Below are 24114 nucleotides of genomic sequence, written 5' to 3'. Positions count from 1 at the left end.
AGTGTAATTACAGAAGATCAACTGCTCTACGTAGCCAACAAAGAGACAGGCATAGCTGGGGCCCATACGTGTGCCCATGGCTACCCCTTTGGTCTGGAGGAAGTGGTAGGATTCAAAGGAGAAATTGTTAAGGGTGAGGACCAGTTTGGCCAAACGAATGAGAGTGTCGGTTGAAGGGTACTGTTGGGGACGTCTGGAGAGGAAAAAACGGAGGGCTTGGAGGCCCTGGTCATGGCGGATGGAGGTGTAGAGGGATTGGATAGCCATGGTGAAGATGAGGCGTTGGGGGCTGGGGAAACGGAAGTCTTGGAGGAGGTGGAGGGCGTGGGTGGTGTCTCGAACGTATGTGGGGAGTTCCTGGACTAGGGGGGGTTAGGACACTGTCGAGGTAGGTAGACATGAGTTCAGTGGGGCAGGAGCATGCTGAGACAATGGGTCGGCCAGGGTGGACAGGCTTGTGGATCTTGGGAAGGAGGTAGAACCGGGCAGTGCGGGGTTCCCGTACTATGAGGTTAGAAGCTGTGGGTGGGAGATCGCCTGAGGTGATGAGGTTCTGTATGGTCTGGGAGCTGATGGTTTGGTGATAGGGGGTGGGGTCATGGCTGAGGGGGCAGTAGGAAGAGGTGTCCTCGAGCTGACGTTTGGCTTCAGCGGTGTAGAGGTCAGTGCGCCAGACTACCACTGCGCCCCCTTTATCCGCTGGCTTGATGGTGAGGTTGGGATTGGAGCAGAGTGATTGGAGGGCTGCGCGTTGTGAGGGTGAGAGTTTGGAGTGGGGGAGGGAGGTAGACAGGTTGAGGCGGTTAATGTCCCAGCGGCAGTTGGAAATGAAGAGGTCGAGGGCAGGTAATAGGCCAGCGCGGGGTGTCCAGGTGGATGCAGTGTGTTGGAGGTGGGCGAAGGGGTCCTCGGAAGGTGGGCGGGAGTCCTGATTGTGAAAGTAAGCTCGGAGGCGGAGGCGACGGAAGAATTGTTCGACATCACGGCATGTATTAAATTCATTGATGCGTGGACGGAGGGGGATGAAGGTGAGTCCTTTGCTGAGGACTGATCGTTCGTCCTCAGTGAGGGGGAGGTCTGGGTGGATGGTGAAAACTCTGCAGGGCCGGGAGCTGGGATCTGGTGTGGCTGTAGAGCTGGGAGTGGGGGCGGAACCTGTAACTGGAGTGGGTGTGATGGTGGGGCGAATGGGGATGGAGTCATGAGCAGGGGTAGTGTTCCCCTTGGGGTTCTGGGGGATGGGGATAGTGACAGTAGGGTCTGTGGGGGGCATGTCAGCAGAATGCAGGTGACTCCCTGCTGAGTTTTCACCATCCCCCCAGACCTCCCCCTCACGGAGGACGAACGATCAGTCCTCAGCAAAGGACTCACCTTCATCCCCCTCCGTCCATGCATCAATGAATTTAATACACATCGTGACGTCGAACAATTCTTCCGTCGCCTCCGCCTCCGAGCTTACTTTCACAATCAGGACTCCCGCCCACCTTCCGAGGACCCCTTTGCCCACCTCCAACACACTGCATCCACCTGGACACCCCGCGCTGGCCTATTACCTGCCCTCGACCTCTTCATTTCCAACTGCTGCTGGGACATTAACCGCCTCAACCTGTCTACCTCCCTCCCCCACTCCAACCTCTCACCCTCACAACGCGCAGCCCTCCAATCCCTCTGCTCCAATCCCAACCTCACCATCAAGCCAGCGGATAAAGGGGGCGCAGTGGTAGTCTGGCGCACTGACCTCTACACCGCTGAAGCCAAACGTCAACTCGAGTACACCTCTTCCTACTGCCCCCTCGACCATGACCCCACTCCCCATCACCAAACCATCATCTCCCAGACCATACAGAACCTCATCACCTCAGGAGATCTCCCACCCACAGCTTCCAACCTCATAGTCCAGGAACCCCGCACAGCCCGGTTCTACCTCCTTCCCAAGATCCACAAGCCTGACCACCCTGGCCAACCCATTGTCTCAGCATGCTCCTGCCCCACTGAACTCATGTCTACCTACCTCGACACTGTCCTATCCCCCCTAGTCCAGGAACTCCCCACATACGTTCGAGACACCACCCACGCACTCCACCTCCTCCAAGACTTCCGTTTCCCTGGCCCCCAATGCCTCATCTTCACCATGGCTATCCAATCCCTCTACACCTCCATCCGCCATGACCAGGGCCTCCAAGCCCTCCGTTTTTTCCTCTCCAGACATCCCCAACAGTATCCTTCAACCGACACTCTCATTCGTTTGGCCGAAATGGTCCTCACCCTTAACAATTTCTCCTTTGAATCCTCCCACTTCCTCCAGACCAAAGGGGTAGCCATGGGCACACGTATGGGCCCCAGCTATGCTTGTCTCTTTGTTGGCTACGTAGAGCAGTTGATCTTCCGTAATTACACCGGCACCACTCCCCACCTCTTCCTCCGATACATTGATGACTGCATTGGCGCCACCTCGTGCTCCCGCGAGGAAGTTGAGCAATTCATCAACTTTACCAACACATTCCACCCTGACCTTAGATTTACCTGGACCATCTCTGACACCTCCCTCCCCTTCCTGCACCTTTCCATCTCCATTAATGACAACCGACTTGACACTGACATTTTTTACAAACCCACCGACTCCCATATCTACCTGGATTACACCTCTTCCCACCCTACCTCTTGCAAAAATGCCATCCCGTATTCCCAATTCTTCCGCCTCCGCCGGACCTGCTCCCAGGAGGATCAGTTCCACCACAGAACACACCAGATGGGCTCCTTCTTTAGAGACCGCAATTTCCCTTCCCACGTGGTTAAAGATGCCCTCCAACGCATCTCGTCTACATCCTGCACCTCCGCCCTCAGACCCCACCCCTCCAACCGTAACAAGGACAGAACGCCCCTGGTGCTCACCTTCCACCCTACCAACCTTCACATAAACCAAATCATCCGCCGACATTTCCGCCACCTCCAAACAGACCCCACCACCAGGGATATATTTCCCTCCCCACCCCTTTCCGCCTTCCGCAAAGACCGTTCCCTCCGCGAATACCTGGTCAGGTCCACACCCCCAAACAACCCACCCTCGAAACCTGTCACTTTCCTCTGCCACCGCAGGAATTGTAAAACCTGTGCCCACACCTCCTCCCTCACCTCTATCCAAGGCCCTAAAGGAGCCTTCCACATCCATCAAAGTTTTACTTGCACATCCATTAATATCATTTATTGTATCCGTTGCTCCCAATGCGGTCTCCTCTACATTGGGGAGACTGGGCGCCTCCTAGCAGAGCGCTTTAGGGAACATCTCCGGGACACTCGCACCAATCAACCACAGTGCTCCGTGGCCCAACATTTCAACTTCCCCTCCCACTCTGCCGAGGACATGGAGGTCCTGGGCCTCCTTCACCGCCGCTCCCTCACCACCAGACGCCTGGAGGAAGAACGCCTTATCTTCCGCCTCGGAACATTTCAACCCCAGGGCATCAATGTGGACTTCAACAGTTTCCTCATTTCCCCTTCCCCCACCTCACCCTAGTTCTAAACTTCCAGCTCAGTAACTGTCCCCTTGACTTGTCCGGACTTGTCCTAGCTGCCTATCTTCTTTTCCACTTATCCACTCCACCCTCTCCTCCCTGACCTATCACCTTCATCCCCTCCCCCACTCACCCATTGTACTCTATGCTACTTTTTCCCCACCCCCACCCTCCCCTAGCTTATCTCTCCACGCTTCAGGCTCACTGCCTTTATTTCTGATGAAGGGCTTTTGCCCGAAATGTCGATTTCAAAGCTACTTGGATGCTGCCTGAACTGCTGTGCTCTTCCAGCACCACTAATCAAGTACCTAGGGATGTTTTACTATTTCAAATGTGTCATATAAATGACAGTTGGGGCTGTATTAACCGTTTATTATCAGCAAAATCAAAGAAACACCAGTTTAAATAGCAGAGAAATAAAAAGCATTAAGCTTTAATACATTACTTTCCTATGATGGAACCGCAAAGCCGGGGTATTTTGGTAGATCATATATACATCACAGATTAACATTGTATTACATGACATGACTGCACTTGACACATGAGTTGCCATCTCATACATTAAGACAGAACTTAAGGCTACACTTAGTTATAATTCTTCCAATGCCTAGAGATGTTTGTGACATTCTTCAAATGGATGAAGCATGAAAGAGTCTGCGATCTCAGTTGGATGTAAAAGATCCCACAGCACTATACAAAGAAGAGCAGGGGATTTCTCCCTCGCCTATATTCATTCCAATACCAACGTTACTGAAACCGTGTGCAAATTGGTTGTTTTATTTCCTGCATTACAACACTTCATATAAAGTACTTCCTTCAGTGAAAAAACACCTTGTGATGGCCTGGGATTGTGGAAGGAGATTATATATAAACTAACATTCTTTCTATTATTTAGAAGTCACTAGAATCTTCTGTAGCATGTCAATGAATTCTAAGCTTATTTTAACAAGTAAAATTGTTTCTACAGTCAGAATATTTATCTAAAACAAGTACAGTAAACACAGTTCAACATACAGCTGACACTTTACATTTGTGTGATGGGTATAAACTTTGCAAAATTAAATAAGCATACAACTCCTACTATCAGTGTAGAGTGATATGCTCTTCCAATTGAATGTGAGTGTATAGGGACAGTTTTCATGTTACTGATGCTTATGTCTGCAGGAACCAAAGGACCCCCCCCACTTTGGTTGCAAACCATATCAGATCAGTTGGAATGGTAGTTAGAGGCAATAAGGAATTTACAAGAGCTAGGGGGTGTGATGGATAGCAGGTACAGGAAGAGAGGTAAACTGCAGATATAGTCAGGTAGATGGGGTAACTCCAGGAAAGGTAGGAGAGGCAGAAGTCTTCTGTGGCTATTCCCATCTCAAACAAATATTTGTTTGGAAAAATATAGGGGAATGTAGCATGAACAGCCAAGTCTCTGGTACTAAGAATGGCTCTAATGTAATGAGAAGTTTGTCTGGTTCCAAGCGATCTATCATGATAGGGGACTCTCCAGTCAGAAGCACAGACAGATGTTTCTGCGGCCAGCAGCAAAAAATCAGAATGGTGTGTTGCCTCCCTGGTGCCAGGATCAAGGATATCTCAGAGAGGGTGCAGAACATTCTCAAAGGGGAGAGGGACCAGCAGGAGGTTATTGTACACATTGGAACCAACAACATAGGAAGGGAAAAGGATGAGATTCTGAAGGGACTATATAGAAAGTTAGGCAGGAATTTTAAAAAGATGTCCTCAAGGGTAATGGATTACGCCTGGTGCTATAAGCTGGTGAGGAGCATACAGCAGAAGAACGCGTGGCTGAGGAGCTGGTGCATGGAAGAAAGTTTCACATTTTTGGATCATTGGAATCTCTTCTGGGGTAGAAGTGACCTGGACAAGAAGGACGGATTGCACCTGAAGTGGAAGGGGACTAATACACTAGCAGGAAGATTTGCTGGAGCTGCTCAGGAGGATTTAAACTAATAAAATGCGAGGGTGGGACCCAGGGAGATGGTGAGGAAAGAGATAAATCTGAGACTGGTACAGTTGGGAAAAGGAGCGAGTCAAACAGTCAGGGCAGGCAGGAACAAAGCAGAGAATAGGTAGGGCTCATAAATTAAACTGCATTTCCTTCAATGCAAGAGGCCTAACAAGGAAGGCAGATGAACTCAGGGCATGATTAGGAACATGGGACTGGGATATCATAGCAGATTACAGAGACGTGGCTCAGGGATGGACAGGACTGGCAGCTTAATGTTCTAGGATGCAAATGCTACAGGAAGGACAGAAATGGGGGCAAGAGAGGAGGGCAAGTGACATTTTTGAGAAGGGATGGAATTTCAGCTGTATTTAGGGAAGATGTTCCTGAGAATGCATTCAGGGAAGTTATTTGAGGTAGAACTGAGAAATAAGAAAAGAATGATCACCTTTTTGGGATTGTATTATCGACCTCTTAATAGTCAGTGTGAAACTGAGAAACAAATTTGTCAGGAGATTTCAGTTATCTGTAAGAATAATAGGGTGGTTATGGTAGGAGATTTTAACTTTCCAAACATAGACTGGGACTGCCATAGTGTTAAGAGTTTAGATAGAGAAAATTTATTAAGTGTATACAAGAAAGTTTTCTGATTCAGTATGTGGATGTACCTACTAGAGAAGGTGCAAAACTTGATCTACTCTTGGGAAATAAGGCAGGGCAAGTGACTGAGGTGTCAGTGGGAGAAAACTTTTGGGCCAGTGACCATAATTCTATTAGATTTAAAATAGTGATGGAAAAGGATAGACCAAATCTAAAAGTTGAAGTTCTAAATTGGAGAAAGGCTAATTTTGACGGTATTCAACAAGAACTTCCAAAAGCTGATTGGGGGCAGATGTTCGCAGGTGAAGGGACGGCTGGAAAATAGGAAGCCTTCAAAAATGAGATAACGAGAGTCCAGAGGCAGAATATTCCTGTTAGGGTGAAAGGAAAGGCTGGTAGGTATAGGAAATGCTGGATGACTAGAGAAATTGAGGGTTTGGTTAAGAAAAAGGAAGGAAGTATACGTCAGGTACAGACAGGATAGATCGAGTGAATCCTTAGAAGAGTATAAAATCAGGAGAAGTATAGTCAAGAGGGGAATCAAGAGGGCAAAAATGAGACACGAGATAGCTTTGGCAAATAGGGTTAAGGAGAATCCAAAGTGATTTTATAAATACATTAAGAACAAAAGGGTAACTAGGGAGAGAATAGGGGCCCTCAAAGGTCAACAAGGCAGCTTATGTGTGGAGCCACAGGAGATGGGGAGATATTAAGTGAACATTTTGCATCAGTATTTACAGTGGAGAAGGACATGGAAGACATAGAATGTGGGAAGTAGATGGTGACATCTTGAAAAATGCCCATATTACAGAGGAGAAGGTGCTGGATGTCTTGAAACGCATAAAAGTGGATAAATCTCCAGGACCTAGAACTCTGAGGAAAGTTAAAGAAGTGATTGCTGGGTCCCTTGCTGAGATATTTATATCATCAATAGTCACAGGTTAGGTGATGGAACGCTGGAGGTTGGCTAACGTGGTGCCACTATTTAAGAAAGGTGGTAAGGGCAAGCCAGGGAACTATAGATCAGTGAGCCTGATGTCAGTGGTGGGAAAGTTGTTGGAGGGAATCCTGAGGGACAGGATTTACACGTATTTGGAAAGGCAAGGACTGATTAGGGATAGTCAGCATGGTTTTTGTGCATGGGAAATCACGTCTCACTAATGTGATTGAGTTTTTTGAAGAAGTAACAAAGAGGAATGATGAGGGCAGAGCGGTAGATATGATCGATATGGACTTCAGTAAGGCGTTTGACAAGGTTCCCCATGGGAAACTCGTTAGCAAAGTTAGATTTCATAGAATACAGGAAGAACTAGCCATTTGGATACAGAACTGGCTCAAAGGTAGAAGACAGAGTGTGTTGGTGGAGGGTTGTTTTTCAGACTGGAGGCCTGTGATCAATGGAGTGCCACAAGGGTCAGTGCTGGGTCCACTGCTTTTTGTCATTTGTATAAATGATTTGGATGTGAACATAGGAGATATAGTCAATAAATTAGCAGATGACATCAAAGAACAGGAAAGAAGATAAGTCAGATTACAACAGGATCTTAATCAGATGGGCCATTGGGCTAAGGAGTGGCACATGGAGTTTAATTTAGATAAATGTGAGGTGCTGCATTTTGGAAAGGCAAATCAGAGCAGAACTGATACACCTAATCGTAAGGTCCTGGGGAGTGTTGCTGAACAAAGAGACCTTGGAGTGCAGGTTCATTGTTCCTTGAAAGTAGAGTCGCTGGTAGATAGGGCAGTGAAGGTGGTGTTTGGTATGCTTTCCTTTATTGGTCAGAGCATTGAGTATAGGATTTGGGAGGTCAATTTGCAGAAGGACGTTGTGAAACTTGAAAAGGTTCAGAAATGATTTACAAGGATGTTGCCAGGGTTGGAGGCTTTGAGCCATCGGGAGAAACTGAATATATTAGATTCCTTACAGTATGGAAACAGGCCCTTCGGCCCAACAAATCCACACCAACGTTCCAAAGAGTAACCCACCCAGAACCATTCCCCTACCTTATATTTACCCCTGACTACTGCAACTATCACAATGGGCAATTTAGCATGGCCAATTCACCTGATTTGCACATCTTTGGATTGTGGGAGGAAACCGGAGCACCTGGAGGAAACACACACAGACATGGGGAGAATGTGCAAACTTCACACAGACAGTCACCTAAGGCGGGAATTGAACCTAGGTCCCTGGCTCTGTGAGGCAGCAGTGCTAACCACTGAGCCATCGTGCCACCCTTATAGGCTGGTGCTGTTTTCCCTGGAGCGTTGCAGGCTGAGGGGTCCCCTTATAGAGGTTTATAAAATCATGAGGGGCATGGATAGGATAAACAGGCAAGGTCTTTTCCCAGGAATGGAGGTGTCCACAACTAGAAGGTGTAGGTTTAGGATGATAGGGGAAATATATAAATGGGACCTAAGAGGCAACTTTTTCATAGAGAGGGTAATGGATATATAGAATGAGCTGTCAGAGGAGGTGGTGGAGGCTGGTACAATAACAGCATTTAAAAGGCATCTGGATAGGTATATAAATAGAAAGGACTTAGAGGGATATGGCCAAATGCTGGCAAATGGGACGAGTGTAGGTTAGGATATCTGGTGGGCATGGACAAGTTGGACCGCAGGGTTTGTGTCTGTGCTGTACATCTCTATGACCCTATGACTAGTTTGGTTTGGGATTATGTTCGGCGTGGACTGGTTGGATTGAAGGGTCTGTTTCTGTGCTGTATGACGATGAGAAGCGGTGAGAAATATCTTTGAATGTTTTTGAAGTACATCAGAAGTCCCAAATTGGCAGTCTAAATACATAAATTATTTGGATTCAGGAAAATTTGTGGACTAAAGGAAAGGTACCATTAAAACAAAGGGCAAGTTTGACAAAATATAGGAAGACATTCATAAAATTGCCGAAGGGGTAGGTAATTGGTAACTGAAGAAGGTTAACAGGTGCAAGTCTTTTATCTTCTCTGCCATAAAGGCAAGATTCAATTCAACTTAGTTGATTTTCTTCACTGCCAAATGCTCAAAAACAGCTTGGTTAATTGTGTTTTTCATTCACAAGAAGGTGCAGTTCCTGTTTAATACATTGCTGACATTGTCAGGATCATTCACTTGCTAAGCAGGAAGAGCTGCTGACAGTGGTAACAAATATATACTTATAGCTATGCTTCCCGTCACTCGGGCTGAAGCCATAGTTCTGTAATAACTTGCTGACACTTTGCTATTCAAGACTGCTCGATACAAACTGGTTCTTTTAATAGAAGGCCTCTCACTTTACAATACAGCCTTTTTAGCTGTTGTGTGGTCAAAATCCTTGATGTGCAGTTTATATGTTGGGATGGTCAAGAAAACTGAAGAAATGTACAGGTTTGAGCAATCCAACAAATTCAATGCATGCTTGGCTGGCTTCCCATATTCCTATACTCTGTAAACCTGCAGTCATCCAAACCCTCTTGTACACGTCCTTGCACATACCAAGTCCCATTTACCCATCACCTTGTGCTCATTGAACTCATTCAAGCAATGTTTTGCTTGCAAATGCCTCTTAACAAATCACTATCCCAGAGATTTCCCCAGCCCTACAACGAAGAGAACTATTAACTGTACCATCAGTCTGACAATAGCAACTGAGAATGTGCGTAGGGAGCTATGCCATCATAATGTCAGATGTCATGATGAGACTTGTTGGGAGAAAGCACTTGTGCTAACCCTAATCCTGCTCTACCATGCTTATGTATTTATTTTTAGGCACTTAATGGTTGCACTAGGTTTGTGTTCCAACTTCCTAAGTCCCGAGCTCCTAATGATATTTCTAATGCTGACAAGCCATGAGCATGCTCAAAACAATGGTGGCGGGTAGCAGAAAAAAGTTTGAAGAGAAGACCAGTGGCAGCAGAGAGTGGATGGTGGTGAAGGATGACAATGCTAGCCGAGCAACTGAGTCACAGAACAAAAGACCTGAAAAGAAGTCTAGCAACAATGGAGGGCAGCTCAGTAAATCAGGCAACAACTGGGGGTGGGGAAGAGGACCATCCAATCCACAGCTGTCCAAGAAATGCAGAAGACTGAAAAATTAGATTCTTTCGGACCAGACCCCATGTGGAGTATCATGGTTAATGGCAGGACACCGAGTTGATATTGTACACTGGAGTAATGAAGTCGTTCTTTCAGATTCTGTTAAAAATCACACAGCACCAGGTTATAGTCCAACAGGTTTAATTGGAAGCACTAGCTTTCGGAGCAATGCTCCTTCATCAGGTGGTTGTGGAGGACACAATTGTAAGGCACAGAATTTATAGCCAACCCAGTCCAACACTGGCATCTCCAAATCATTTCAGATTCTGTGTTGTGGTTGAAGCCTGCATTTCTCTGATTATCCTCCACTCACCTTCAGGGTGGGGAGATACTAAAAATAGTGTGGGAGGCCAATTTCAACCTGTGTTTCAGTACAGTAGAGATCACCAATACTTTATTTAGCATTCCTAATCACCACTCTTCTCTATGAAGCAAAGATGCTTGTGTGGGTTTGAATCTTCTGTGTTTAGCAGTTGCTGGAGAAACTGAAGTTAACTCTTTGCATCATGAATAATATCCACTGAAGAGGTTCCATGCCCAGGACATTGGAAGATCTCTTGAAGGAAATGCTAGAGGCCGTGAACAAAGAACCATCAAGGATGAAGGTGACCGGCTGGAAGACAACATTCTAGACTTTGCTTTTTCAGAAAAGAGTGGAAGAGAATGAAGCTAACAGTGAGGGCAATGTTTTATTAGAACAAGTGGTCCTAGGACAACTATATATAGCCTTTGATGACAATGGTGTTGAAGGTGTGTTTTCCCTTTTAAGGAGAAACAGTTTTTTTTGTTGGGAAAGGTAATGATGATGTTGACTTGTCTGCTTGTAGACTAGAGTGGTGCTGGAAAAGCACAGCAGTTCAGGCAGCATCCGAGGAGCAGGAAAATGGACATTTCGGGCAAAAGCCCTTCATCAGGAATAGAGGATTTTTACCCCCTGACTTGTTTGCTTATACTATACTGAAGTCAATGTCATGCAACAGCAGCAACTATGAACAGTCAATGAAATTACTTCCTGTGAAGAAGATCTGGGCACGACAGAGAAAGAGAGAGAGAGTGAGAGAGAGAGAGACCTAAGTCCTGAATCTCAGTTGCCATGGTTCATATAAAACACTGCTAGAGATGGAATAGCCCACTGAATATCTATAGTAAATCAGACTGAACATAGAGGGCTCTGTCAATTTTGTATGTACAATGAACGGATTCATATTGTAGAAGCTGTAATACTTAAAGTGACTGCAGCTGAAGAGAATCTTTAAATAGATCAATAAAAATGAATATTGAATGGTGGAGCAGGCATGAAAGGCCAAATAGAATCAGAGATGTACAGCACAGAAACAGACCCTTTAGTGCAACTTGCCCATGCCAACAAGATATCCTATCTAAATCTAGTGCTATTTGCCAGCATTTGTCCCATATCCCTCTAAACTCTTCCTATTCATATGTCCATCCAGATGCCTTTTAAATGTTGTAATTGTACCAGCCTTCACCACTTCTGCTGACAGCTCATTCCATACACGCACCACCCTCTGCATGAAAAAGTTGCCCCTTAGGTCCCTTTTATATCTTTCCCCTCTCACCCTAAACCTATGCCCTCTAGTTCTGGACTACCCCACCCCAGGGAAAAGACCTTGTCTATTTACCCTATCCATGCTCCTCATGATTTTATAAACATCTATAAGGTCACCCTCAGCATCTGACGCTCCAGGGACAATAATCACAGCCTATTCAGCCTCTCCCCATAGCTCAAACACTCCAACCCTGGCAACTTCTTTGTAAATCTTTTCTGAAGCCTTTCAAATTTCACACTATCCTTCCAATAGGAAGGAGACTAGACTTGCACACAGTTTTCTAAGATTGGCCTAACCAATGTCTTTTACAGCAGCAACATGACCTCCCAACTCCTATACGCAATGCACTGACCAATAAAGTCAAGCTTACCAAACGCCTTCTTCACTATCCTATCAACCTGCGACTCCACTTTCAAGGAACTATGAACCTGAACCTCAAGATTTCTTTGTTTGGCAGTACTCCCCAGGATCCTACCATTAAGCGTATAAGTCCTGCCCTGATTTGCTGTTCCAAACTGTAGCACGTCACAATAATCCAAACCTAAACTCCATCTGCCACTCCTTGGCCCATCTGATCGAGATCCCATTGTACTCTGGAGGTAAACTGCTTTGCTGTTTACTACACCACCAATTTTATTGTCATCTGCAAACTTACTAATTGTACACCCTATGTTCACATCCCTATTCCTGCTCCTGATTTCTGTGTTTTGATATTTCCTTCCAAAAATCAGTGAAGCCTATAATGCTTCTACAGGCTGAAAGGCAGTCATAGAATCTGAGAAGTTTTAGACTCTGGAGTGAGAAAGCAATATTCAGTCTTGCATGTAGGATGGCTGAGAGCCTTGAGATAGACTCAAGAGCACTGAAGGTTCAGGTAGTGTGGGCAGTACCTCAGCTGTATCTGCAGGATTCAACTATATGCGAGAAGAAACTCCAACAATAAGTAAAAAACATCAAGATGTGCTTGGTAGAATCAGAGCAAATTTAAACCTCTGAAACAGCACACCAGGAGCTAGCCCAAAAACTGCAAGCAGCCAGTGAAATATAATCCAGACAGAATGAGATGTTTAAATCCAAATTAGATCAAACTAATATTAATAACTTCTGAACTTGCAATATATATAAATGGTATGTGACTGAAACACATCAACAACTCATGGGAATACTCAAGTTATATTTTCAAACGAGAAATGCACGTTCAAACTACAGAGCTTCCAACTTAGACAAGCTTAAAGTAGAATGTCAATGGATCTTGAAAATATTAAAGTTAAGCAAGAGCTGAAGAAGGTTAACTAGTTAACAGAGATTGATGAACTAAAATCCCAGTTTAAGGAATCACATAGCACTGTCAAACTACAGACAGGGAACCACACACTAGAAATGGTTCAATTACAGCAAATGAACACACTGCATTAGATGACTATCCAAATGCTAACCACATCTTAAAGGCAATCGTGTGGAAGTGTTGACCACAGAACAGAAGTATCTGAAGTATTGACCCCAGCTCCATTCCTGTAACTAACGTACCTCTTGTAGAGAAAATTCCAGATGCTAATGTTAGACATTCAAGTCTGCAGATCAGAACACTACTTATAGATACCAATTCTCTTGCAGTTGCACAATTGTCTAATTTCTTTGAATCTTCAAGTTTATTCTTTTGTTGATGGAACATTCTGTTTTTTTTGCTGGAATTCCCAAAGTGTCATTGTCTGCAGAGGAGCAGCTTCAAGATTAAAAAAAGGGTGCAGCAGCAATCTCTTCCCTACAGAAAGAGAACATCTTCTCCTTGAGATCATAAAGAAATAATTGATTCTTTGTCCTCATCTTCAGTATGTGTCTTATTCCTGTTTTCATCTACCAGATCCATTCCTGGAGAAGGTGTGAAATGGTTCTCTCATCTTTGCAGTAGCAGTGACTGTTACCGCTCAGTTACCGCTTACCTGTTTCCTATTGTGCAATGTAGAAGAGGAGGACAAAGAGAATTTATTCTATTCTTCTTCACAAGGTTGTTATGGACCAGATGCCACAAGAGTGTCATTCAAATCTATTTTTTCTTGATTGGTCTTCACTGCTATTGCATCCAGGTCATTGTAAGTGTCAAAGCCCAGTGTTAGCCATTGAGAGAAGCTGCCAATCCCCTCTGCCAGTGTGTTTGCATTCACAGAAGACAATAAGGGAACATATAATGTCCTACATATTCTCTGAGTGAGTTGAGAACATTGTTGGAATTTGGTGAGACATAATGAATGGGAAAGGTGAAAAATGTGAATAGCTCATGAGCTTAGCAAATTGTGCAAAGAATCATGTTACAGGAAGATCTGAAGCAAAGGGTTTACTATACCAATATTCTTGAAATGTAGTGAACAGCAAAGTAGTTTACCTCAGAGTACAATGGGATCTTGATCAGACAGACCAATGGGTCAAGGAGTAACCGATGGAGTTTAGGTTTAGATAAACATGAGTGCTGCATTGTAATATTATTATTGTGTCAGAATTTATGACTGAGAGTTGGTAGAAGGTAGCTGTAGTGAAATCCTGCTCCACCACATTTCTGTTAATGTTAACAGCTTGCACTCAACTTGCATTCAGTCCTCATATGTCACAAGCTCTGAGAATCTCCTAACGATATTCCTGCACATCCAATTCTGATTTCAAATTTTAATCACTTCAGTGATGATGACTGTACTTTCAGCTGCCTGGGCCCTAACATCTGGAATTTCCCCCCTATATTCTCTGCCTCTCTCAAAGTTCTCCTTTAAGATATTTAACACCCATCTCTTTGACCAAGCTTTTGGCACCTTCACTAGTATCACCTTACATGGTTTGATGCCTTACTATAAAAAGAAAAGCTCCTGTGAAGTGCCTTGGGCGATGTTAATTCATTGAAAGGTGCTCATTAATAAAAGTTCCCGTTGTACTTGCCTGAAGAATATTGTTGCACTAGCATAGTTCTGAGCTTGAGCAGTGATTCCTTGCCTTAGGTCATCAGCTACTTGTTTTGGCAGCATACCTAAAAGAGGGACAATATCTTAAGAGGAAGACAAAACGTAAATGCAAACAGTCATGTTCTCTTCTTGCGTTGGTCTAAGTATGGTCAGGGGATAATAACTGACTTGCCAAGCACAAATTCTCTTAATTTAAAAGAATTTAGCATGGTGTCTTCCAATCATCAATCAAATCTTAAGATATGGGTAGAATTTTACACACATTGTACAAGTTGACATGCAGAATGTAAGGAAACAGGTTGTATATTTCACTCTGTCATAGTACTACACTCCACTCAATAGGCCTTGATGATACATGACTCATATATGAGATGTAGTTTACCATTTTGACCCATTTTGACTCAGCTTATAACAATGGGGTGGCCGGCTCCAGAACAAAATGGACAATAAGAAAGATGGTAGAGTTGAGAGATTGACAGTGAGAAGTTTTCTGCCATTGATAGCAAAAAGCTTCATTTTCCAAAGTATTGAACATAGGGGCAAGATTTTCCCTAGCGAGTATAGCGATAGGCCTAAGTGAATGTATTAACATCCTTATTATTATGTCAGATCACCTCATTAATATGCAGTTTACCTTGCTCCCATTAGAGAAACAGAAACAAGATGGTGACAATTCCTAAATTGAAAGTCAGAGGAGCAAACTGGCAATTCAAACTCACTGTTTGTTACCCCAGACTTTCATCAGTCACCAAAATCTCTGGGCATGCCCAATGGACAGTGGACACATGACACCCCCTGACCAAGTCATGGTTCAACTCACGATTGCTTCTGCCAGAAGACTGGTTTAATTACCATTACTTGTCCACTTAACTCATTATCTAATACATGTGACACTACATCCCAGGCTTGCCTTTCCATCAGTTTTATCCAGAGCAGGCTTTTGTTTATGAAATCACAATTAATCATTGTTCTATTAAACAGTTGGAATGGGATTGGAATTTTGAGAAAGTGTTGCAGCCTCAGGACTTACTGTAAAGTAAACGATCTGTTTTCTGTTTCTCGTGAACCAAGTCTTGTGTTCTTTCAGCAACCAGGGTTTCCAGGTGCTTGCTGTATTTCTCCATCTTAACACAGACGTAAATCAATTATGATCTAGCCAACAGTTTAACAAAACCATAATGATTTCCAACTTCTATCTTTCATGACTGTAAGAGATATACATTTCTAACCTGGATTCTGGCTCAGGTGTGGTGACTTCTACTTTGTTCTAAATTTGGAACTGTGTCTATTTTGATATCATTGAACGTGGCAGTGCCAAGATGACAACCATGAATAGAACCATTTACTGCCACAGGCACTGTTGTTGGCCTGAAGAAGCCCTGCCTACTTATTGGGAAGGACCACATCTATTGTCCACTGGAAGGCCAGAGGCCCACACTCTTACTGTCAGAATATCCACAGCCACTTGGGACTGGAGATCTTGCCACTAAGGACACAGACCCTTGCTGTAGCCCTCTGCACTTACTAGCAAAGAACCTAATCAACCAACACAACCCTGTGCACACGGTGCTTAAGGGTCCACCAACCTGTACCAGGACCTCGTTCCTACAGTATGTTTGAGGCTCTAAATGTCTTATTTTTGGAACAGCCTCCAAAAGGAGCCATTATTGCAAGAGAGAGTTTGCTCTCCTTTGACTCTCCTCTCTCGGGAAATTAAGCCGGAAATTGAGGAGCAATTTTTGTTTTGTGCATGAGAGCAAACGTTCACAACTTACAAGTGCAATTCCAATGGCTAAGATTTGATTGAAGATGGTCAGTCAATAGTCAAGGGCTTTAATTGTTTCATGCATGTATTTTTGATGTGCTTCAAAAATGGAAAAAGGAGAATGCGACTGCACATTACCCAAGAAGAAGCAGATCAATAAGCAGGTCCACAGAAACTAGTAGCAAAGGTGGCGCTATTCAGCTTATTGTACCAGTGCCCTTTGGAAGTAGAAACCAATTAGTCTCATTCCCATGTTCATTTCCCCATAGGCCTGCAATTTTTATTGTTTTCTAGTACTTGTCCAATTGCCTTTACGAAGTTACTACTGAATCTGCTTCCATCATCTTTTGAAACAGCATGTTCCAGACTAATACGATCTATGTAAAAATGCTTTTTCCTGCTGGGGGCTCCCCTGTCAACTTGTATTCCATGGCTTTCATCCATTCTCCCAGATGATAGTTTCCCTTTCTCTACTATTTAAACTCTTTCTAATTGTGAACACCCCACTAAATGTCTTGTTGATTTGTTCTGGAGTGAATGATGCCAACTCCTTGCGTCTGTTCTTCCATGATGCTTAGATGCTTAGATTGGTCAATTTGTCAAGTTGCAACATAGCATGGTTTGGCTAGACTGATCTTGTCTTGTCTTGAAGAAAAGTTTGGATTTATGGTGCAATATTAAACTAACAAAAATACAAGGGTCAGATTAACTTAAAGCCATTAAGGAATCTCAGAAAAACTTCTTCACCCAGGGATTAGTGAAAATGTAAAACTTGCCACCACACAAGAGAGTGGTTGTGGCAAGTTTTTAGATTAGATTACTTACAGTGTGGAAACAGGCCCTTTGGCCCAATAAATCCACACCGACCCGCCGAAATGCAACCCACCCAGACCCATTCCCCTATATTTATCCCTTCACCTAACACTAAGGGCAATTTAGCCTGGTCAATTCACGTAACCTGCACATTTTTGGATTGTGGGAGGAAACCGAAGCACCCGGAGGAAACCCACGCAGACACGGGGAGTTGTTGGGTATATTTGAGGGGATACTAGCTAAGAACATGAGGGAGAAAGAAATAGAAGAACAGAATGAGGTGAAGAGGGATGGAGGACACCAATGTGGAGCTTGATTCCCAGCATACACCAATTTGGCCAAATGGCCTGATTTGTTATTGCAAATTCTATGTAATTGAAAAAGTACTGTACTTTCAATTATGATGCCACAAGTGGGAAGGCAGTGGCACTTGTATATATCGTGTTTACACGGTTTTAAATGACAAACTCAAATTCCAATTCTTGACTAATACCAGGGTCATCATCATGTCTACAGGGCTGACTTTATTGGGGTTAATTTTGTGCAGGTACTTCTTTATCTGTTCAAATGTAGGCCGATTGGTTGGATTCTTCAGCTGGCATTTCCTAATCAGCTGTGGAGCAAAAAAGAAGCGATTAGTAAAAATAAAAAAATCCATTCTATTCTCAAAGTCATTCCATAATTTTTGTTTGAACTCAGAGATTTCCTGTTTTGTTTGTACTGGTTTTCTTACCATGACATATTCAGCAGGGCAAGGACAGGAATTTTCTGATTTTCCACTTATCAATTCTGGTAAAGGAAGGCACCGGCTATATTCAGTAGAATTTGCATCTTCCTTCTAAGGAGCAGTGCAAGGATGCGTATGAAAAAATCTATGAACAGTCACTTTTGATGAAAAGCCAACTCACAATTATCTCAATTTGAAACTTGTTTCCATGCCAACATTAAACATCAACACATGGTGGTACAGGCTCAATGGGCCAAAGCTCTCTTCTGTATTGTATGATTCTATGGATCTACACAAAAAAAACATTTCTCCTCCCACTAATGTGCCCAACTTTCCCCAAGGGATTGCCTAACCCACACACATCAGAGAATTTGTTGAAATCCTATTGATGCTTTTTGTTGCATCTGGTCATTTGTGGAGGACGTTTGTGCTTTAAAGCTGCACCTCAGCAAATAAAGAACGGAGATTTGATTTAAAATATGACACCAGATCCCTTTATAGAAGAGTTAATTACGGCAACAAGGAGTAAAACCAATTCTGATTCTATGTGGTCTGTTACGGATCGCATTCAAGTTCCTAAGCAAACGTGGGGCGACTCAATGAAACAGAGAATGAAGGAGGACAAAGGGAGCCATTTGACCCATTGTGTCAATGTTGGCCCTTTGTGGTAGAGCTAAAATAGCAAATAGCCCTACTCAATGTGTACTTTCCCCACACCCTTGCAAATATTTTTCCTTCAGATGTCTGTCCCACTTTGCATTGACTCTGCTTGTATCACCCTTTCTGAATAAATCTGGTTAGCTAAAAATAAAAGGTCTGAACATATTTTACATGTGATAGGGAAAGTGCAATCTTTCCTCGACCATTCTCAACCAGACACTATTGAAGAGAGACAAACAAAATAGCTCTGGTGGTATTCATACTGCATAAGTCAATGTGTTGGGTTACAAAATAAACCCCAAGATTGAACTTAGTAACAAAAGACGGTACGTAAAGATCAGCCATGTACTGAACAACAGGCTCGACAGGCTGAATGGCCTTCCGTTCTATATAGAAATACAATTACAATACAGGATACCTCAGGATCTCATTCAAAGGATAGAACCAGATTCTGCCTCATGTTATTAGTGAAACTTACCAGTACAAGGTCACTTCTGGTTGCAATTTCTAGCAGAATGATGCCATAGCTGTAAGAATGATAAAATCGTCCTTTAACAAGAAATTCCAGAAAGAACAGCCACTAATACAAAGCTGTAACGACCCTAATCCTCATTCCTTTCACTCATGCCCCGCTCCATGAACCCACTCCCTCCACAACAGGTTTTTGTGCACAAGTCTGCGTAGTGGAACGTGAACATACAACAATCTTACTAATGCCACAGAGCTACTGCTTAAAAGAAAAGCCAGTTCTTTTCTTCTAGTTACCTGTACACATCTGCAGCAAAGGTTGGTTCGAAGTTTGGCATCTGGGCCTCAGGTGGTAAGTACGTTTCAACCAACTTCTGTTGGTATATTGCAGGCGAATCCGCAACGTCCTCCTTTCTGTAAATTGCCAAGCAGAAATCTGGGGGGAAATGCAGGACACCTTATGACTTAAGGAGACTGATTTAAGGCAATTTTAAAAAAGCCCAGAAGGAAGATGACACAAATGTTTTACAGAACAGGTTGTTTTGATCTGGAATGCCCTGAATGAAATGACAGTGGACACAGATTCAGTAATAACTTGTGAAGGGGAAGTGATAAACATTGATAATGAAACATATTGGATTCATTAGGGAAAAGGTTGTAGTGAATGCGACTAATGGACTCTCTTTCAAAGAACTCACACAGACACAAATGGGCTGAATGGTCTCCTTCTGTGATATACAATTCAACCATGAGAGTATTAAAATATTGTAAGGGCTCAGACATTGATTGGGTGACTGTTTGCTGCCTTTAAATAATGTTGCTGCTTACCTGTAAGCTTGCAAACCCAACGGTCATCAATCACTGCATTGGTGGATTTTAATCTGCTATGGTAGATTTTATGCTGGTGAAGATAAGCCATCCCTCTGGCAATATCAGTGGCAAAGGAAAATCTGGGGTGAAATCATAAAGATTTAGTCAAAGTTTGTCACATACACCACAAGAATGAAATACTATTGTATCATTTAATGTTCCATTAGATCTTCAACATTAAGCTCAAATCGTGGCACAGCATTTGAATCATAGAATCAGAGAATCCCTACAATGTGGAAATAGGCCATTTGGCCCAACACTTTGGCAAATATTTATTGTTTTATTGGCAATTTTGGCCTAGTTTTATTGTCAAAGCAAAGAGGAGACTATTGTTCTTTTCATTTTCATGTGAAAACGGTGAGCAAATTCTGGCAACAGTATAGCGTCATCTGCCTCACCTTTGACGTGCACTGAATGGTGAATTTTGCATTGTAGATATGGACTAAATTCATAGGGAGTTCAATCATTGTCCATTCAGGTCCAAGTATGCTTTAAACACCCGTGACGTGTTAATTACGTCCAAAGAATCTCTTGGCACTGAGGATTTAACAATTAAGTGTGGGAGCTTTTCCTTTATATTGTAATTGTGGCTGGAGATTTAAAAACAAATTTAAAAGGTTTAAATTGTACTTTTCTAATCTTACTTTTAATAGTTTATTATTTCCCTCCTTTTCACTCTTTGTACCTTATTTGACATAATATTCACCCAAGAAGTGTACAGCTTCTCCTTAGTCTGTGTTATTTATTTTGCAATCCATCAATCTGACTTGGTCCAGGTCCAAAAAGAGAAGATCCTCCCTACTCTTCTTTGGAACTGAACCATCTAGTTCTTATATTTCCTTTGAGACTATAGCGTTCATTGTGTGTGTCAACCACATGGCTTCTGATGTGAACTTTCTTTCTGTTGGTACTTTTTCCAGGTCAAGGGATGCTTCAGTTTGTGCAAGAGTTTTGTGTGCATATGTTTGATCATGTGATTTTGTGGGTATGCATGTGCATGCATAGCTATGAATGAGAGTGATGCGCGTGTGTGTGTGCGCGTGTGTGCGTGTGAGAGAGAGATTGAGAGAGCATGCGAGTGTGCACAAACAACAGTAAGAACCATAGTCAATTTATGTGGAATCCATCCTCTGATGAAACAGCCAAGCATGAGGAGGTTGATTTCCACTCTTGTGTCAAAGACAAGGGAGTAATTTAATAACAAAGAGATGATTAGGATTGGGGTTGAGAGTGGGATTAGAAGTGGAATTCTTACTCTAAACTCTTACCTGAAACCCCAGTTTAATGGGATGTCTTCATTGAGAAGGACATCATTCAGGCTTCCTTTGGGACAGTACTCTGTTATTATTGCTACATTTGGGACTTCAAGACATCCTCCGATAAATTTGCAGAGATTTGGATGGTCAAGTTCACTGTCAAATTCAAACATATGTATAGATTATCTAGTTCACAACACCCTTAATCTCCTTAATGCATGGTTTGCTGGAAGATGGTAAACGCGAACTGATGCTTCAGTGTAGGCAATTTGCAACTTTTATTTATCCAATTATGCTTCTTCTGGGCTGAAGATCATAATAGTGGGTAGATGTATATGTATTTCTGTGTACTTGAGTATTTGCTGAGCATTTGTTGAGCATCCTTTTGCTAGCAATTTAGAAATATATGTCTGTGGAGCTTTCAAAACAGCCTCAGATCATCAACCGTCCTTGTATGAAGCAAACTGTCAAGGGAAATTACGATGCATTTTTGCATTATGTTGTACCCAATTGCCTTATTTCCTTATGGATATACTATGGTGTCATACAATGCAAATGCTCTTATCATTTATTGTTGTGAACAGAAATCCATTTTTCCATTCGGGGTAGAATTTGAATATGAGTTGAAAAATGTGGTGCTGAATTCCTGAAGAAGGGCTTATGCCCGAAACATCGATTCTCCTGCTCCTCGGATGCAGGCCTGGCCTGCTGTGTTTTTCCAGCACCACATTTTTCAACTCTGGTCTCCAGCATCTGTAGTCCTCACTTTCTCCTAGAATTTGAATATGCTTGGTTTCCTTTTGGACGACTCGATAAAGTGTGGAGCTGGATAAAGCGCAGCAGGTCAAGCATCATCAGAGGAGTAGGGGAGTCTGTGTTTCGGGTCGGAAACTTTCATCATGAAGGGCTTTCATCATTATTGCTTCACCTTGTGGTTTGTGGTATTTCACACTGCTGCAGGTCACATTGTAATTCAGCTTCTGGATCTGCAACACTGGGACATCCAGAATGTTGCTGGCTGCTTTTAATTTTGGGCATAGGAGGTCACCTTCATGCTCATGATGTGTTTCAGGGCTCCTTATCAGCTTCTGTGGCTCAGTTATGGAGTGGGGTGCAGCATCCTTCCCCCAAAACTTTTCTTCATCCTGGATAGGCCGATTGGATAAGCAGCTGAAATAAACTGCAGGTCTGCAGAGAGTGGGCGGAGGAGTGGGAGAAGCTGAATTGCCCTCCGTGTGGACATAATGAGCTGAATAGCCTTCTATGTTTCCAGTTCTGTAATGTGCTGCCTTCACATGTCAATTCCTAGAATAGATTTCATTCATTTTTTTTGTGTTCCCACCACAAACCATCCTTTACCCTGCAATGATATTCCATCTTGACCAAACTGAAACACATTGCAATAAGCTGACAAAGCCTATTAAGCGTAAGCATTTTTCTTTTGCCACATGGCTTCCCGAAGTGGAAGTCGTACAACGACAATCGTTGTGCATTCAGTAAGGGTGCACAGATAGGCTGTAAGATCAAATCTCTGACACTCTGTCATCAACCAGTCAACTGCACACTATATACAGTCATAGAGATGTACAGCACGGAAACAGACCCTTTGGTCCAACTCGTCCATGTCAACCAAATATCCTAGGTTATTCTAGGCCTCATTTGCCAGCACTTGGCCCATATCCCTCTAAACCCATTCAATTCATAAACCCAACCAAATTCCTTTCAAATGTTGTAATTTTATCAGCCTCCACCACTTCCTCTGGCAGCTAATTCCATACATGCACCACCCTCAGCACGAAAAGGTCCCTTTTATATCTTTCCGCTCTCACCATAAATCTATGCACTCTAGTTCTGGACTGCCCCATCCCTGGGAAAAGACCTTGTCTATTTATCCTATCCATTCCCCTCACAATTTTATAAACCTCTAGGGAGTCATCCCTCAGCATCTGATGCCCCGTGGAATGCAGCCCCAGCCTATTCAGTCTCTCCCTACAGTTCAAACGTCCAACCCTGGCAACATCCTTGTAAATCTTTTCTGAACCCTTTCAAGTTTCACAACATCCTTTCTATAGGAGGGGGACCAGAATTGCACACAATATTCCAAAAGTGGCCACAACATGACCTCCCATCTCCTACTCTCAGTGGTCTGACCAATAAAGGAAAGTATGCCAAATGCCTTCTTCACTATACTATCTAATTGAGATTTCATTTTCAAGGAACTATGAACCTGCACTCCAAGGTGTCTTTGTCCAGCAACAATGCCCAGGACCTTGCCATTAAATGTATAATCCTGCTCTGATTTGTCCATTCAAAATATAGCACCTCGCATTGATTTAAATTTCTGGATGTCCTCAGCCCATTGGCCCATCGGATCAAAGTCTCGTTGTACTCTGAGGTAACTTTCTCTGCTTCCCTACCTCCAATTTTGGGGTCATCAGCAAACTTACTAACCATACCTCCTATGTTCACATCCGAATCATTTATATAAATGACAAAAAGTAGTGGACCGAGCACCGATCCTTGTGGCACTCCACTGGTCACAGGCCTTCAGTCTGAAAAGCAATGCTCCGCCACCACCCTCTTGTCTTTTACCTTTGGAGCCAGTTCTACATCCAAATGGCTAGTTCTCCCTATATTCCATGTGATGCAATCTTGCTAACCAGTCTGTCACGTTGGAGACCACAAAGTTAAACAAAGATATTGCTTATGGGTTGTGACTCACCGGATGAGTTTCACTTCTTTGCGAATGGCTTTAGAAAGGGCAAAAGTTCTCTTTTTTATTTTCTTAATGGCAACAGTCCGCCCATCACTGCAATGACAAAAAAGGGTTAATAGCAGTGGGCTTCACATTTCATTGTTAAGAACTAATGTTATAAATGATTAAAGTTCAACA

General features: G+C 43.3%; 1 protein-coding gene across 1 annotated transcript in view; it reads right to left on the bottom strand.

Annotated features, from left to right (window-relative positions):
• Positions 1–24114, bottom strand: part of LOC140488569 (atrial natriuretic peptide receptor 1) — a 79980-nt gene that overhangs the window by 21011 nt on the left and 34855 nt on the right. The window contains exons 11-19 of the mRNA XM_072588125.1: positions 23944–24030; positions 21234–21377; positions 19924–20045; positions 19393–19531; positions 19106–19154; positions 17974–18078; positions 17734–17853; positions 15693–15786; positions 14640–14727 (exon numbers count right to left, since the gene is read on the bottom strand). Coding sequence (XP_072444226.1) covers positions 14640–14727; positions 15693–15786; positions 17734–17853; positions 17974–18078; positions 19106–19154; positions 19393–19531; positions 19924–20045; positions 21234–21377; positions 23944–24030 — 948 coding nt within the window. The remainder of the gene's footprint in view (positions 1–14639; positions 14728–15692; positions 15787–17733; positions 17854–17973; positions 18079–19105; positions 19155–19392; positions 19532–19923; positions 20046–21233; positions 21378–23943; positions 24031–24114) is intronic.

This window comes from Chiloscyllium punctatum, chromosome 2 (assembly GCF_047496795.1).
Source record: "Chiloscyllium punctatum isolate Juve2018m chromosome 2, sChiPun1.3, whole genome shotgun sequence".
Classification (NCBI taxonomy): Eukaryota; Metazoa; Chordata; class Chondrichthyes; order Orectolobiformes; family Hemiscylliidae; genus Chiloscyllium; species Chiloscyllium punctatum.
Note: the sequence above shows the minus strand (reverse complement) of the source record. Positions and strands in the feature narration are given on the sequence as shown.